Genomic DNA, 14894 nt, shown 5'->3' on the forward strand with positions numbered 1-14894 from the left:
AGACTTTGATGAAATGACTCGACTTAGCCTTTATTTGACCTTCTTAGGATAATGACCTGAAAAACATTTATATGACACTCATTGTAGACGTTAGGCACTTCGATTCTTTTTCCTCGATCTAATTTTATCAAAGTCTGAAGACCGTCATTAGTAGGTTCAGTCATTCACAACATTTTTTTTAGTTTCTGAATGAGCGACTTCAAAAGTCTATAAACCCATGTCTTTTAAGGCATTACAAGCACTCTCTTCAGTTTGACCTTGAATTAACCTCAATTGGCGTTACATACTTTCTCTTTAGTTTGACCTTAAAATGACATTGAACAAATGAACGAGTAGAAACAAGCAACCTCAACATGGTGGTGTTGTATTTTGAAAACCTCATTCCGAAATCATTAAAAGCTTTTGAGGTTGACCTTGATACGACCTTGACTTGACCTTAAATACCTTCAGAGCATAAGTGATCTTCCAGATTAGCCAACTCCAAAAACCCATATATCCTTTGATTGAAACCCATTCAACTCTTCACCTTTTGAGTACGAATACCAGAGACTCAGAAACGGTAACTCCAGCCCAAAGCCAATATCACATACTTCCCTCCTGTATATCCCTCAAACTACCCATAGGATCACTTTGGGACAATGACAACTTTTGATCAGAATGTCGAGAGCTATAGCATTTCACAATTTCAGCCAAATCGAGCCGAACCCAATTTACATTAAGTTATGTCGAAACCAGTTTACATTAATCTAGCGGGACCCAATTTACATTTAATTTGTGCGGGGTTCTTATATTTTCAACTAAAAATTTTAAAAATCCTGAAGAATTAACTGAAACCCCATGTAGTGATCAGATGAGTGAATTAAATTTACAAGTTTGTTTTATGTACAAAAAAATAAAAGTAAATAATAAAAGCCGTTGGTACATAGAACTTTTTCACAATTTCCGAATTTGAAAGGGCTGTAACTGGAAAATGTGTCATTCAATTTTTTGTGCTCATAATTTCAAAAACGAAAAATAGTATATTCTATTTTAAGTCCATTTGCGAAACGATGATTATTTATGCGTCGTTTTTAATCTAAATGTTTTTGCTAGACAATAATTCCGTCATCGAGCTGCATACGTTTTCTCTAATAGGTCCATCGAATATTTAGATGTTAATAAAGAAACTCATATCACCTTATCTACGTCACTGCAGAACCACTGAACTCCATGTCCACACAACGCACGGCACCTCACCAAGCTGACTTTCAATTTGCAATAATAGGTGAGAATATTTAAAATAAATAATCAACAATTTTGACTTAAATATGTTTTATTATTTTTAAAATAACGCGTATTAAAAAATCTTTATACAACTTAAAAATAAATTTTCATGAACTATCATCACTGCATTCACTGCCATCTTCATCGTATGGATCAAAATCTTCATCGTCTTCTTCATCTAAGTCCAAATCATCTAAATCTTGGAATAATGATTCATCAACTTTGACATTAGCTCCTGCAACAAATGATATTACTGAAAAATAATATTGACTTCAACTTTAATAAAAATTCCTACATGCCAAAAAATTTACGGGTCCCTGAGAACTTACATTGGATAAAAATTTTCAAGAAAAAAATAGTTTAAAATAAAGTTCTTTCTTTCAAAATTATCCAGAAATGGACTCTTTAGGTGATTTTATGAACACCTATACCAAAATTTTGTTGGTAGCATCAATATTTTTAAGCGTTACAAACTTGGAACTAAACTTAGTATTCCTTGATATATATTACATATATACAGGGTATAAAAATAATTTGTCAAAAAAGTCATTAACAAGCACAAATTCATAGACCTGCAAAGTTTGTCGACTTTCATTTTCAGGATATAGATGGATGTTCGGTCCACCAAACTCGAGGATCCATGTAAATGAATCGTCAATCGATTTGTCTATTTAATACCTATTCAATAATACCACACTTGACATAGTTCGCCGACTTCATTGTTTTTTTTTTCACAATATGGCGTCTGGGTGATTGATTTTTTTATTACTACCATATTAATATTTTCATTACTACCATATCAGTACGATTACCAGTGACACTCGCAAGATTAAGACAAATCGATTGACGTAAGAATCATCAAAGATAGAATAGAAAAACGATTTTTTACGAGCTTTTTTTTAAACGTCTCGAAAACAGTGAGGTTTAGTAAAAACTGTTAAAACACAAAAAGTGTTTAGAATAGGAAGTCAAAATAGTTATTTTCGTTACTTTATCTTGCAACGTACGTCGAATCGTTTTTGAAATAGGGGGAGCAGACGATGGAGCGCTCTCTTAACGTAGTTCTGGGTCAATATTTATAAATATAAGATATTCAATAATTATTTAAGTAGTATTTAAAATTAAGTAAAAGAATCGTATAATAGACAGAATCTATCGGGAATCTCAGACTACAATGCGGTTGTTTTACTTAATTGTTCGTTAAATATTATTTAAATAATTATTTAATACCTTATATTTATAAATATTGACCCTGCACTAAGGTACCTATAGCTGAGCCCTCCATCTTCTGCGCCCTCTATTTCAAAAATGATCCAACTTATAAAAATGTTTCAGACAAAATTTGTAGGAAATTTTATCTTGCACAACTTTTATAATATATATTAATACGATTAATTAAAGTCAAATGAAACGAGATATTCTCAAAAAACTGACACGTATATGTGAAGACAACATTTGTATTATCAAAATAAACGTTTGTACAAAAATTCAGCATATTCTGTCAAATTCCGAGGTTTCCCACTTTTTTAACTAAGATGATCGGGTTATAAGATTTTCACAACCAGTGCTAAAGTTATTCTTGCATGGAATTTGCATAAAGCCGTCTAATGACCCCGTTTCACAGAGAATAGTAACAAAATCACTAAGGCGTTCAATGTTTAGAGGTCAGATTAAAGTTCATTGAACAAAAATCTTAAGTTCTCACGGAACTGAGCTATTATTATGTACTTACCATCATCAAGGAATTTCAAATCAGATTCATTAAGTGTTTTATCAGTCATAAATAATTCTCGCCCCGTCAATTTTTTACCATCTTTAGCCTCTGCTTCACGTTTCTTAGCAATTCCCATATCAATTTCAAATTGTGTTTTCCATTTCATGAAAGTTTCCACTGTAACACGTGTACCATCAAAACGTTTCTATAAATAAAAAGATTATTTTAATATCAGTATTAAGCCCTTAATCATGATAGTCAAAACAGGTTTGGTTTCCGGTGTTCCCAATGATTTTTTTTTTATAATTTTGGATAGATACACTGATCACAATGATGACAATTGTAATTTTAATTTTTTTTAATTTAAATTACAATAAATTCAAGAAAATACTTTTGAAAAGTTCGAAAATTTAAGTGTAAGAAGAAGTTTTTTCTAAATTTTTTTTGCTCGTTCAATCAAATAATTCTCCGACTTCCATTCCTAAACAGCTTCAAATGGTTCATGAAGTAGTGGAAACGGATGGGCCAACGCTCTTTTGGTATCACAACAGATCCTTTGGTCTAAGAATATCCTGCCCCAGGACAGCCACTCTAACCTAACTTAACCTATCGTGTTTTTCATGTAACGCTCTATGTGAAATAATTTATAATATTTTTTTCTCTTAATTCCAGAAATGCAATTTTTTTTTCTCGAAAAAATACTTCTGTGATTTTTTCAAAAACTAAGCATTTTCGAGAAATCATTTCTCAAACTTTGAAAAAATTCAATATTTACGATTTTCAAAATTTGAAAACTGTGAAATTATGACGTTTTTCATGTGAACAAATTCCTAAATATACTTTGAAAATCGTAAATATTATTTTTTCTAACTTTGAGAACTTTTTTTGCTTGGCTTAACTTAAAAATTACGAAAATATATTTTGTCTGTAAAATAAAATTTCAGAAAAGCTAAATTTTTAAAAAAATATCAGATAACTTTTCCATGGCATCATACATAAGGTTAACACAAAATTTTATCCAATTATTTTAGCTACGCCCACGACTGACCAGCCCGGAACTATATTAGAAAATAATTTTTCAATTGTGAATATCCATACTCCACAGAGAATATAGCTTTTGTAAGAAAGGTTTGTTGTCACAAGTCATGGTTTCTTTCTAATAACAACTAACCGAAAAAAACTAACCCATAAAAACCAAATTTTCATTAAACTCATTTCATTTCCCGTAGTTACTATAAAATTTTTTAAACAAAAACTTGTTAGATCATTTTTATCGTCGCCACGAGCCTGCCTGTAAAGTTTCAGCTCGATTGGATCACGAGCAAAGTATTAAAAATCGATCCAGACAAGCAGAGCTTACGGGTTAAAAGAAAGGGAGTACAAATTTTAATTTTTACTTCCAAAAAATTGTCTTTGGAAGTACAAACCTTTGAACACAACTTTACTCACAACGTTCTGATCAGTGAGCAAAAAAATATGAAATTATACTAGAAATGTACGTTAAAAAAACCATGTACTATAAGTGCCAAAGCAGTCATTTTACATAATACTATTTTCAAATAAATAGCTTACCCTTTCAGCTTCTTCCTCTTCTTTAATTTTTTTAAGCGCATTTTCTTCCCGTTCTTTTTTAATACCGTCCCATTTTACATTCAACCATTCTTGACCGGCTGATACTAAAGTAAAAACCATTACCATACCCAAATTTTCGTCAACCTTTCATAGAAAATACAGATTTTTAAACAGAATATTTCTTATGAAAATTTAATTATAAAAATTATAACAATTTTTACCTGCTCTTTTAAATATTCAATAAGTTTTAATTGATCATCTTCTTCGAAATTTTCAGCATCATCAATTTCGATTATCGGAGCTTCTTCGGGATATTTTGCTGTGTATGTAAATTGTAAAACACACATCATACCACTATCCTCTCCACTTTCAAATTCCTCAGTTTTAATCGGAATATTAAACTTATGGAATGGCTCCGTCTCGATTACTACAGTAATTAAGTTTATTTGAGAAAAAGAAATTTATTTTTTAAGAAATACTTACTTTCTACATCTCCATAGTAAATCGATTCCAAAGCTTCGATTTCACCGTTTTGCTCCTCTTTATAATCCATTTCTATTTGAAAAAACTTTACTCGGTAGCATGGAGCGTAATAGGTTAATAGTCGTGTTTTGAAAATTCTGACAACTGATTTTTAAATTCCAAAAATAAGCATGGTTATGTTCATGATCTGCGAATATAAGACCTCCGTCCTCCATATACATGGCAGCCAAGAGATATTTTTCAAACAAAATTTTTTTAATCGTTTGGGAAGATTTGTTATTGGCTGAAAAACGGTTTGACCGATTCGAATAATTTGTTGGAACTACGTTCCTTATCGCACGTTATAATTTGTTTGCTGGTTGGGAGGTAAAACCAAAAAATGTGAAACAATTTTAAACGACCCAAAAATACGACGATGTGTTACCTAAGAAACTAAAACTTTTTTAATCGACTCAGCTTGCCATGAATTTTGAAAATAATTTGCAATCGGTCAATTTATATTTTTTGTCCAAAGTTTATGTTTTTCATTAAAAAAAAATGAGTTGTGAGTAATCAGAATAAGAACAAGGAAATTTGATGTTATGTCATAATAAATAATATCTTGATCAAGCCAATTGAAGGTAATGTACGCATATATTGGGTTGACTACTAAATCAGAAGTATGTCTTTTTCAAACCAATATTACAATTAATTCATAAACTATAGAGTTAAAGTAGCTATAATATTTAATTCTTTAAGCAATAAAACAAGTATTTGACTTCTAAAATTAATACTCTAGATTTTCAGAATTACCAATGCACAGATATCCAGAAAGTATCATGAGAGCAAAAATTTAAAAAAAAAATAAACCTAAAATTACCAATGCAAAGAAACGCAAACAGTATCATGAGAGGGGGAAAAAAAACATTTACAGGAAACTAATTACACTAAACCTGCAAGGTAGCGTCCCACAAAACTAATATTTATAATAATTAATTGCTCATACAGTTATTTGTATTTTCAAATAATTTCAATCTTGTTGTATATTTTGCATTTTTTTTGGAATCGTGTTTTTTTATAGCAAATCAGGTACACGTCACACTGAATATTTTAAAAAATAGACCGAAGAAAAAAGCACTAAATGATATAGTATACGAAGATACGATAGTAACATAGTTCCAACCGGATGTCCCGTGACACCTTTCCTTTATTTATGTTTGTAATAATACCAGGAAGGTTTAGAAACCATAATATTAGAGAAAACTCAACAGAACAGCTTGGAAATAAATAAAATCTCTCATTATAGTGATTTGTTGAGGTTTATGCATTAAATATTCATTTATGAATTTTTATTTATTAACTTCCCAGTATATGAAGTTATTATAATGGACCCGATTTTGGAAATCGAAATTTTCAACATATCTTTGCGTTTTAATGATTAGGACAAATCTTTAACACCAATTTTCAGAAGAAGTGTATATGTGTTGTGTACGTACGTAAGACTTTCGTTGAGGTGTCGATCGAAGTGTATTAACAGAAATATGATCCAAAAGAATTTCATAATATTCGGTAGTTTTTATTTTTTTAAACTATTTATTACGTTGGGAAGTTATTCGTGTGGACCTCGAGGATCGCGCCATACCCTACCCACGGCTTGTTTTTTGATAAAATCAACCATTCCCAAGATATATCGAAAATTTTGGAATTATACTCTTAGTTAGATTGATAATTTGCTTACGTTGTTTAGGTATGGGTGACTGCAAAACTTAATTGGGAGCTCACCTAATTGACCACTAAATATAGATAAATTTTGTGTTTAGCGGGACCAAAGCATATTATAGGTTTCTAAATTGTCCAAGAGATAGTATAGCCATTAATGAATTGTCGCTGCAAGCGAGCGCAGCGAGCTTCAAGAGAAGATGGGTCTAATTATTCAAGAGATAGGAGTAATGGTTGTGTTAATAGATAAGAGTAATGTTGTGGGATAACCAGGCTGAGCGAGTAATCTAGTTATTTAACAAATTATAACTGATTAGTTTATATTTTTATTTAGATGAGCAACCAAAACAGACTATATGTATAATACAGATTTAGAAAAGTAAGTTAATAAAATTGTATATAAAAATTTATTTAACGTTTACATTTGTTTTTGTACAGGTTTCGTAAGGAATTTCGTTCCTAACAGGCGTTCCTTCCTGTTTAACGTAGCCCAAAGTAAACTCAGCACCGTGAGTAAGTTGGCGGCAAAATGATGTTAAAATTTGATCACTTCAGATGAGACAGTTTTTTCTTCAGTATGAATGCGTTTATGTCGAATTAAATTATTTTTATGAGTAAATTTCTTATCACAAACTTCACATGTAAATGGTTTTTCTCCAGTATGTGTTTTTAGATGTGAGTTTAAATGTTGTTTCTGGAAAAATGTTTTGTCACAAACTTCACATATAAATGGTTTCTCTCCAGTATGTGTTCGCTTATGTGTAGTTAAATAGCATTTGTGAGAAAATTTCTTATCACAAACTTCACATGTAAAGGGTTTTTCTCCAGTGTGCATTCGTTTATGATTAATTAAACTGCTTGTTTGAGTAAATTTCTTACCACAAACTTCACATGTAAATGGTTTTTCTCCAGTATGCGTTCGTTTATGTCTATTTAAATCACATTTCTGAATAAATTTTTTATTACAAACTTCACATGTAAATGGTTTTTCTCCAGTATGAAATCGCTTATGTGTATCCAAATGTTGTAACTGGGAAAATTTTTTGTCACAAACTTCACATGTAAATGGTTTTTCTATAGTGTGAATTTTTTTATGTCTAGTTAAACTATAATGCTGATTAAATGTCTTATTACAAATATCACAAGGAAATAAACCGTCGTGAGTTAATTTATTTATTTCCGATATTTCTTCTTTAATTAAAACATGTTCAATTTTAACAATATCCTCTGATATTTCTTCTTTAATTCTTCCATGTTCCAATGTAACAGTTTCAGACTTTAAATTCAAATGTTGTTCTCGAAAATGACTTCGTTTATGTTCAGTTAAATTAATTTTTTGACTAAATTTTTTATCACAAAATTCACATGAATAAGGTTTTTCTCCTTTATGAATTCGTTCATGCACAACTAAATTGCTATGATCAGTAAATTTTTTATCACAAACTTCACATGTAAATGGTTTTTCTCCAGTATGTATTCTTAGATGTGTATTTAAATGTTGTATCTGGGAAAATTTTTTGTGACAAACTTTACATGTAAATGGTTTTTCTCCAGTATGCGTTCGTTTATGTATAATTAAATCTGTTTTGCAAGCAAATTTTTTATCACAAACTTCACATACAAATGGTTTTTCCCCAGTGTGTGTTCTTAGATGTCTGTTTAAATATTGTGTCTGGGAAAATTTTTGATCACAAACTTCACATTTAAAAGGTTTTTCTCCAGTATGCGTTCGCTTATGTGTTATTAAATCTGTTTTCCAAGTAAATTTTTTACTACAAACTTCACAATTAAATGGTTTTTCTCCAGTATGTGTTCGTTTATGTTTAATCAAATCGCTCTTCTGAGTGAATTTCTTTTCACAAACTTCACATGTAAATGGTTTTTCTCCAGTATGAATTCGCTTATGTCTAATTAAATTACTTCTATCACTTAAAGTTTTATCACAAATTTCACATGAATACATTTTTTTCCCTGTGTGAATGAATTCATGCTTAATTAAATTTTGTTTTAGAGTAAACGTTTCATCACAAATTTTACATGAAAAATGTTTTTCTTCGGTATCAGTAAGTAGATGTTCTAAAACATTTTCATTAATAATTTCGTTTTTAATTATATGTTCTGTATTTAAATGTTGTTCAAGTTTAATATTTTCATATTCTGTGATCGAGTCATTGAAATGCATTTCTTCCTGCTTAATTTCAGCAGGTTCTTCTAATATTTCTTCTTTAATTGATATATGTTCTATTTCATTACTAGTTCCTTCAGATATTTTGGCTTCAATTTTTAAGAAGTCCATCTTTCCAATTTCTTCAATTAATTAATGTCTATTAATTCTGTTTCAAATGTATAGATGATTTTCTTCCTTGAAAAATAATTATTTTACTTCAAGTAATTGAAAGGCATTATTTCATTATTTGTCATTTTATTTCCAATCATCTGAGGGTTGCGTTCACAAAAACTAAACTAAAAGTTTTTAAGTGTATTTTGAAAAAAAATGGATGTAAGAATGTTTACTTTGTTTTTTAAAACTATATTTTATTGAAAAAGCTCTTATCTATCAATTAGATACAAATGACATTTTTTTGACAAAACACACGCTCCAAAAGTAATCTAATTTTATAACAAACACTTCATAAAACCAACATAATAAAATTCAACAGCAATAACATATTATTTGATTAACAATATTGGTTTAGTTTTTCACTACAGTTTTTATTCTTTTTGTAAGTCTCAATGTTAGTCTTAAAATAGGCTTAAAAATATTGATCCTACAAACAAAATTTTGCTAATGGTAAGTAACCTGGTGATCTAAATTGGAACTACTGAAAAAGCGGTCCAGTTCTTGTTTTAATTAGTATAAATTATTATCGCCAGTTGGCGAGTAGCAGGGAATATTCATGTATTTTTTTTATATTTTTAATTCATTGTTTACACCGTTATAATAGAGTAAAAAAATATAAATACTGCTTAAAAATGCTGTATTTAAGTGTAAAAAAATATTTAAAATACATTATAATTTTGAGATATTTAAACGCAGTTTTTTGGCGCTCTCTGTTGATGGCGTAAAAGTACGTGATCTGTCAATTGGTGACAGTTCAATGTATAATTTACACTTTAAAAAAATGAATTTACAACACAGGATTTACACTCGTTATTATTAAGTTTTTTAATAAAAAGCCGTAGAATAGTATAATTTAATGAAATACCATATAAAATGTAAGTAATTAATATCATACAGTATGTATGTCAACAAATTTGACAAGCCCGTACAATGATGTCACGTCCGTATAAAAATTTGATAAAATTTAGTTTCAGATTTTCGATTTATAAAGAAGCATTCATATCATACCATCTGATTGGTGTTTTGTTATCTGCTTATTATAATTAATCATTTATAGAAACTTTTATCCAACCGATTTATTCTTAGTGCCTATTACCTCAGATGTTGGCATGCTTGAAATCGTTTGACGCTAAAACCATGTACTTAATGGTCTAAGGTAGAAACCAATTCGATAATTTGACGACACCATCGCCGCAGCCACACACCTACTGTAAGCGAATTTAACATATTTAAGTCTGTGGATAACGGATTTTGACATGACCATAGATAAGGTTTTCTGTTGTTCATAGAAATGATATGTGACGGAAGTTTTAACCTAAGAAAACCATGGCTCCAATAGTTCAAGACAAAACAAAAGATGTAAATAAAAGTTGGAAAGAAATAAATAAGATAAAAAAGGAACAGAAAAAAAAATGGAAAGAAGAAAAATTAATGAAACAATTTAAAAAAGTTGAAGAACAAAAGGATAATGATCAAAAGAATGATGAAAAAAATATAACAAAATTATCGGATTTGTCATCCGTAAGCATTGCTTTACCTGGTTCGATCTTAGAAAATGCTCAATCTCCACAGCTGCGCGCGTATTTAGCGGGCCAAATTGCACGAGCTGCATGTATTTTTCAAGTCGATGAGATTGTTATATTTGATGATATGTGTGATATTGCTGTAGGTAAAAAGTCAAAAATTGAGGATGAGTCAGGCTTGAAAATTGCAAGAAAGTGTTGTGTACAGTTAGCGAATCTATTACAATACTTAGAATGTCCACAATATTTACGAAAATATTTATTTCCAATACATTCGGACTTACAATTCGCTGGTTTAATGAATCCACTAGACGCACCAAGCCATTTACGACAAAACGACGACTTTATGTTCAGGTAAGCAAAACAGACTGAATAAGTATTCAAAATAGTAGTTTTTACACTTAGGATGAACAAAAATGGACTTTATTGCGGCTACTGAGTTAGAAATTCATCAAATTTGGTGATGGGTTCTGATATTGAAAGTTTTTCTGTGTATAAATTACAATATTTTTATGAAAACGCTATGTTTAGAAGTTGCAAATTTTTTTATGGATTCTTGTAACTCATTAAATATGTTCCCATAATTTTCAACTTGTTTGTAATTTTTTCGAAGGTTGAGTAGTATTAATTTTATTTCAATTATGAATTTAGAGAAGGTGTTGTTACAAATAAACCGGTAAAAGCTGGACGTGGATCGGCAGTAAACGTAGGTTTATACCAAGATGTAATCATTGATAAAGTTTTAACACCAGGAGTACGTGTTACAGTAAAATTAGAACCAAGAAATGCCACACATGGTAAGAAACAATATGGTCGGGTGATAAGTCCAAGAATACCTCGAATTGAAACAGGCGTTTACTGGGGCTATACTGTGCGAATAGCTAATTCACTTAGTGAAGTTTTTACGGATTCACCTTATGAAAAAGGGTAAGTAAAATATAAAATTAAGATCACAAGGTTACTATTTCATCAAATAATGTATCTGATACTAGTTGAAATATTATATTAGAGCGCTAAAAACATGGGTATCATCATCCGCCATTTTGTGTCCTAGCTAAGAAATATGTAAACAAATGTAAATATTGGGCATTCGACAAAAAACAATGTGATAATAACTCGAAATAGCGGAATCTGTGCCTTTTGCAATCAGCTAGTTCTGAATTGCAAGTGTTTTATAGAAGTGCGTATTTTTACTGATAATTTTCAGTGAAAATCATGATTAAAATATAATAATTTTTGCTTAACCTGGCAGAAATATTTTTTTATGAATTTTCATATTTTCAAAAAAATCGTTAAAAAAGATCGTTTCGGGACAAATTTTTATGCAACTTTTTTGGATTTTTACTTTCGATAACATGATGAACCCTTTTCCCATGGCCAAGAAGTTTGTAAGTGGTTTTGTAAAAATTAGTTTCCAAATTGAACTATAAAAAATGGTGTAACAGACTTTTCTGCCACGATAAGAGCTGTCACACCAAATTTTCTTGAAATTAGAAAAAAACTTTTATTTACGACTAGTTTCGGATTATTTTTAATCCTTCTTCAGGTTCTACAAAAAGACTATACATATACAAATTGTTATTTTACAAAATTATTGAAACTCTTACCATTAAAAAATATGAAAAAAATAAAATTTTTAATTCGAGACAACATACATTGAAAAAAAAAATTATTTTATAAACTAACAACAAGTGTCTATTTTGTTGCTATATAAACATTTTTCAAATTCTTTATATAGCAACCAACAACCACTAATTATAATCCAAAATATAAGTTAAAAATATATACAGTGTGCTCATTTCAAAAGTACCCACCCTTAAGTTAAATAATCGGATGTTATTAAAATTTATAAAATATATTTCTACCAGGTTAAACCCTGGCACACCTAGCCCATATTATACCTATGGCTAAGCAGTATTGATACATAAGCGAAATTTTTTGGGAAAAAGAGAAATTTATGAATTTGCAATCAATAGACCTTTTTCACAATTTTTTTTTTAAATGAAAGTAAATATCTCGATAAAATTAAAATTGGCGAAAGCGATCCAGAAACTCACAAAGTTATACGAACGTAAATGAAATAACTTTTACAATGAAAAAATGCAACTTTATTTTTTTTCACTAGTACTTTTTTCAAAAGCCTTCAAAATTCCAAATTATGTTCGTTTGGAACGTTTAGTCGATGGTCCGGCCAAGTTTGGGCCATCTGAGTGTTCATCACTACTTTAGATGACTTCGTTCAGAAGCTAAGGAGAGTCGGTGGTGACACGTTCTGACACTGGTGGAGGTTATTTCGGAAATTTGCAATCTAGCAACATGTGTTTTGGATTCCTGAGAAGGAGCGGGAATATGAATTAGTCCACACATCTGGTTCCTAATATTTTGCCTGGCAGTATATCATGATTATTGCCGGAGCTATCATAATGTATCCCAGTCCAACTCTTGCCATGAGAAGATGGACTCACTTATACCAGCCTTTCTTTGACGACCTCTCTTACCTTAAGTCGGTTGACATCAAAGTACAGCACCTTTGATGTTTTTAAATAACTGTAAATGGTTCATAAAGTATTGGTCTTGTATAGACCAACCCTTTTTCGTTATCACAATGGAACTTTTCGTTTAAGTGTGTCCCATCTCAGGAAAGCCACTCTAACCTAACCTTATTCAGGATCCAACCACAAAGATTACCTAGGTTGACTGTTTGAAACTAGAAAGGTGTTCAATACCCTTGAATCTATTTCTGAGTTTAAAAGGTGAAATCCAAATGACAAAAGCAAATTTACTTTTTGAAGCAAAAATTTCAAGTTATTTTTCTGTATTCGGGTTTGGATTCAGCGATATCAAACATCCCCTTTAAGATAGGTTATGTTAGGTTGTATTGGCTGCCCACGAGATGCACATTTAATCCATAGATCCCATTGTGATATCATATATGTGTTCTACCACCTTTTCCACTGATAATTTCATTTATGAGTTCTTCATTTATTTTGAGAGGCCATAACCATTAATTAAATTAATTTTTTGTTGTGGCGGCTTGTAATCGAACCTGCTACCCTAGACTTATCGCGTACGGAATTGGTTACGCCTTAACCAACTAACTGAGTTACTAGGGTTGACCCATTTTAATATTTGCCATTTTATCTTTTTATTATAGCCTGTATTACAAAATTAATAAATGTTTTTTTTATAGATATGATTTAACAATTGGAACTTCAGACAAAGGATCATCTGTAGATGAAGTAGAAAAATTTGAATATAAACATCTTTTGATAGTTTTTGGTGGATTGCAAGGTCTAGAGGCTGCTCTTGAAAGTGATAACAGTCTCAATGCTGATAATCCAAGTCTACTGTTCAATTACTATTTAAATACGTTGCCACAACAAGGTTCGCGAACAATACGAACTGAAGAAGCTATTTTAGTTAGTTTAGCCGCGTTACGAACCAAATTATGCCCTAAAAACGCACCGAAAATTTTCAACAACTACAGTGAATATGCAGTTAACAGTGATGAATCTTCTAATAACAAAACAACACAAAATGGAGATTTAAGCAGATTTGATTAAATGTTAAGCGTATGAAAAATGAAAAAAAATGTGACTTCGATTACTTTGAATAAATCGATGATAACTTTCTAAATTATGTTTTAGTCTGAAATTCTCATTTTTTGAAAAAGTGATCATGCAAACACGATAGAGGATAAAAATTTTAACCTCCACCTCAAAATTTGTCTTAATGGCAAGAATCAGTTAACATTTTTTGTTAATTTTTATAATTTTTGTTTGTTTTATAGCAGCAATTTAAATATAAATATTTATTTTTCACAAACTTCAATTATTGTTTTTTATTTCATTTAGCCTGTGTTAACTTAACTGTCTGTGTAGGTAAATAAAAAAATAAATTTAAAAAATAAGAAAACCCGATTGCGTTAAATTTAAACTGCAACGAAAAAAACAAGTACAGTAGTTTACATGGCGATTTTAACAGTCGGAACCCATTATTGGGAATAAATGAGCCGATCTAAGTTGTATTGGATCTCGACTGTTAAGATCGCTCTGTAATCTACTAGAATTGTTTTTTTCATTGCAGTTTAAATTTAACAAAGCCGGGTTTTTTTATTTTATACTTTTTAGTTGCGATTTTCAAATACCTATTTAATAATGCCCCACTTAACATGGTTTGTCGACTTTCATTTTCAGCCTATAGATATATGTTTGGTCCTTTGTGGCGTTCTACAGATCAAACCTGTGGACTGATTTTAATTAATCGTTAAACAATTTGTCTATTTAATACGTATTCAATG

The 14894-nt window shown here is 30.3% G+C and overlaps 3 protein-coding genes across 3 annotated transcripts; 1 reads left to right on the forward strand and 2 right to left on the reverse strand.

Moving 5' to 3' along the window:
- Nucleotides 1–1336: 1336 nt before the first annotated feature.
- On the reverse strand, nt 1337–5202 carry LOC123290859 (RWD domain-containing protein 1). The gene is made up of 5 exons (XM_044871208.1): nt 5033–5202; nt 4771–4976; nt 4550–4693; nt 2996–3182; nt 1337–1498 (listed from the first exon to the last, which is right to left on the reverse strand). The coding sequence occupies exons 1-5, from the start codon at nt 5100–5102 to the stop codon at nt 1371–1373; spliced, it is 735 nt and encodes a 244-aa protein (XP_044727143.1). The 5' UTR covers nt 5103–5202; the 3' UTR covers nt 1337–1370.
- Nucleotides 5203–7123: 1921 nt separating this feature from the next.
- LOC123290716 (zinc finger protein 271-like) lies at nt 7124–8709 on the reverse strand. The gene is made up of 2 exons (XM_044870994.1): nt 8328–8709; nt 7124–7892 (listed from the first exon to the last, which is right to left on the reverse strand). Exons 1-2 carry the CDS (start codon nt 8691–8693, stop codon nt 7266–7268), a joined length of 993 nt encoding a protein of 330 aa, XP_044726929.1. The 5' UTR covers nt 8694–8709; the 3' UTR covers nt 7124–7265.
- Nucleotides 8710–10201: 1492 nt separating this feature from the next.
- On the forward strand, nt 10202–14305 carry LOC123290856 (putative methyltransferase C9orf114). The gene is made up of 3 exons (XM_044871204.1): nt 10202–10948; nt 11246–11521; nt 13785–14305. Exons 1-3 carry the CDS (start codon nt 10398–10400, stop codon nt 14155–14157), a joined length of 1200 nt encoding a protein of 399 aa, XP_044727139.1. The 5' UTR covers nt 10202–10397; the 3' UTR covers nt 14158–14305.
- Nucleotides 14306–14894: the final 589 nt, after the last annotated feature.

This window comes from Chrysoperla carnea, chromosome 1, assembly GCF_905475395.1.
Source record: "Chrysoperla carnea chromosome 1, inChrCarn1.1, whole genome shotgun sequence".
In the NCBI taxonomy this organism is placed as follows: domain Eukaryota; kingdom Metazoa; phylum Arthropoda; class Insecta; order Neuroptera; family Chrysopidae; genus Chrysoperla; species Chrysoperla carnea.

Excerpts from the sequence above, each read along its gene's own strand:
- LOC123290859 (XM_044871208.1), bottom strand. The coding sequence starts at position 5,102 with ATGGATTATAAAGAGGAGCAAAACGGTGAAATCGAAGCTTTGGAATCG. Across the intron at positions 4,977-5,032 it reads TTACTATGGAGATGTAGAAA|TAATCGAGACGGAGCCATTC; the intron begins GTAAGTATTTCT and ends TAATTACTGTAG. Across the intron at positions 3,183-4,549 it reads AAGAGGAAGAAGCTGAAAGG|AAACGTTTTGATGGTACACG; the intron begins GTAAGCTATTTA and ends TTTTATTTATAG.
- LOC123290716 (XM_044870994.1), bottom strand. The coding sequence starts at position 8,693 with ATGTATTCATGTGAAATTTGTGATAAAACTTTAAGTGATAGAAGTAAT. Across the intron at positions 7,893-8,327 it reads GTGAAGTTTGTGATAAAAAA|CACGACGGTTTATTTCCTTG; the intron begins TTTGCTTGCAAA and ends AATAAATTAACT.
- LOC123290856 (XM_044871204.1), top strand. The coding sequence starts at position 10,398 with ATGGCTCCAATAGTTCAAGACAAAACAAAAGATGTAAATAAAAGTTGG. Across the intron at positions 10,949-11,245 it reads AACGACGACTTTATGTTCAG|AGAAGGTGTTGTTACAAATA; the intron begins GTAAGCAAAACA and ends TTATGAATTTAG. Across the intron at positions 11,522-13,784 it reads GATTCACCTTATGAAAAAGG|ATATGATTTAACAATTGGAA; the intron begins GTAAGTAAAATA and ends TTTTTTTTATAG.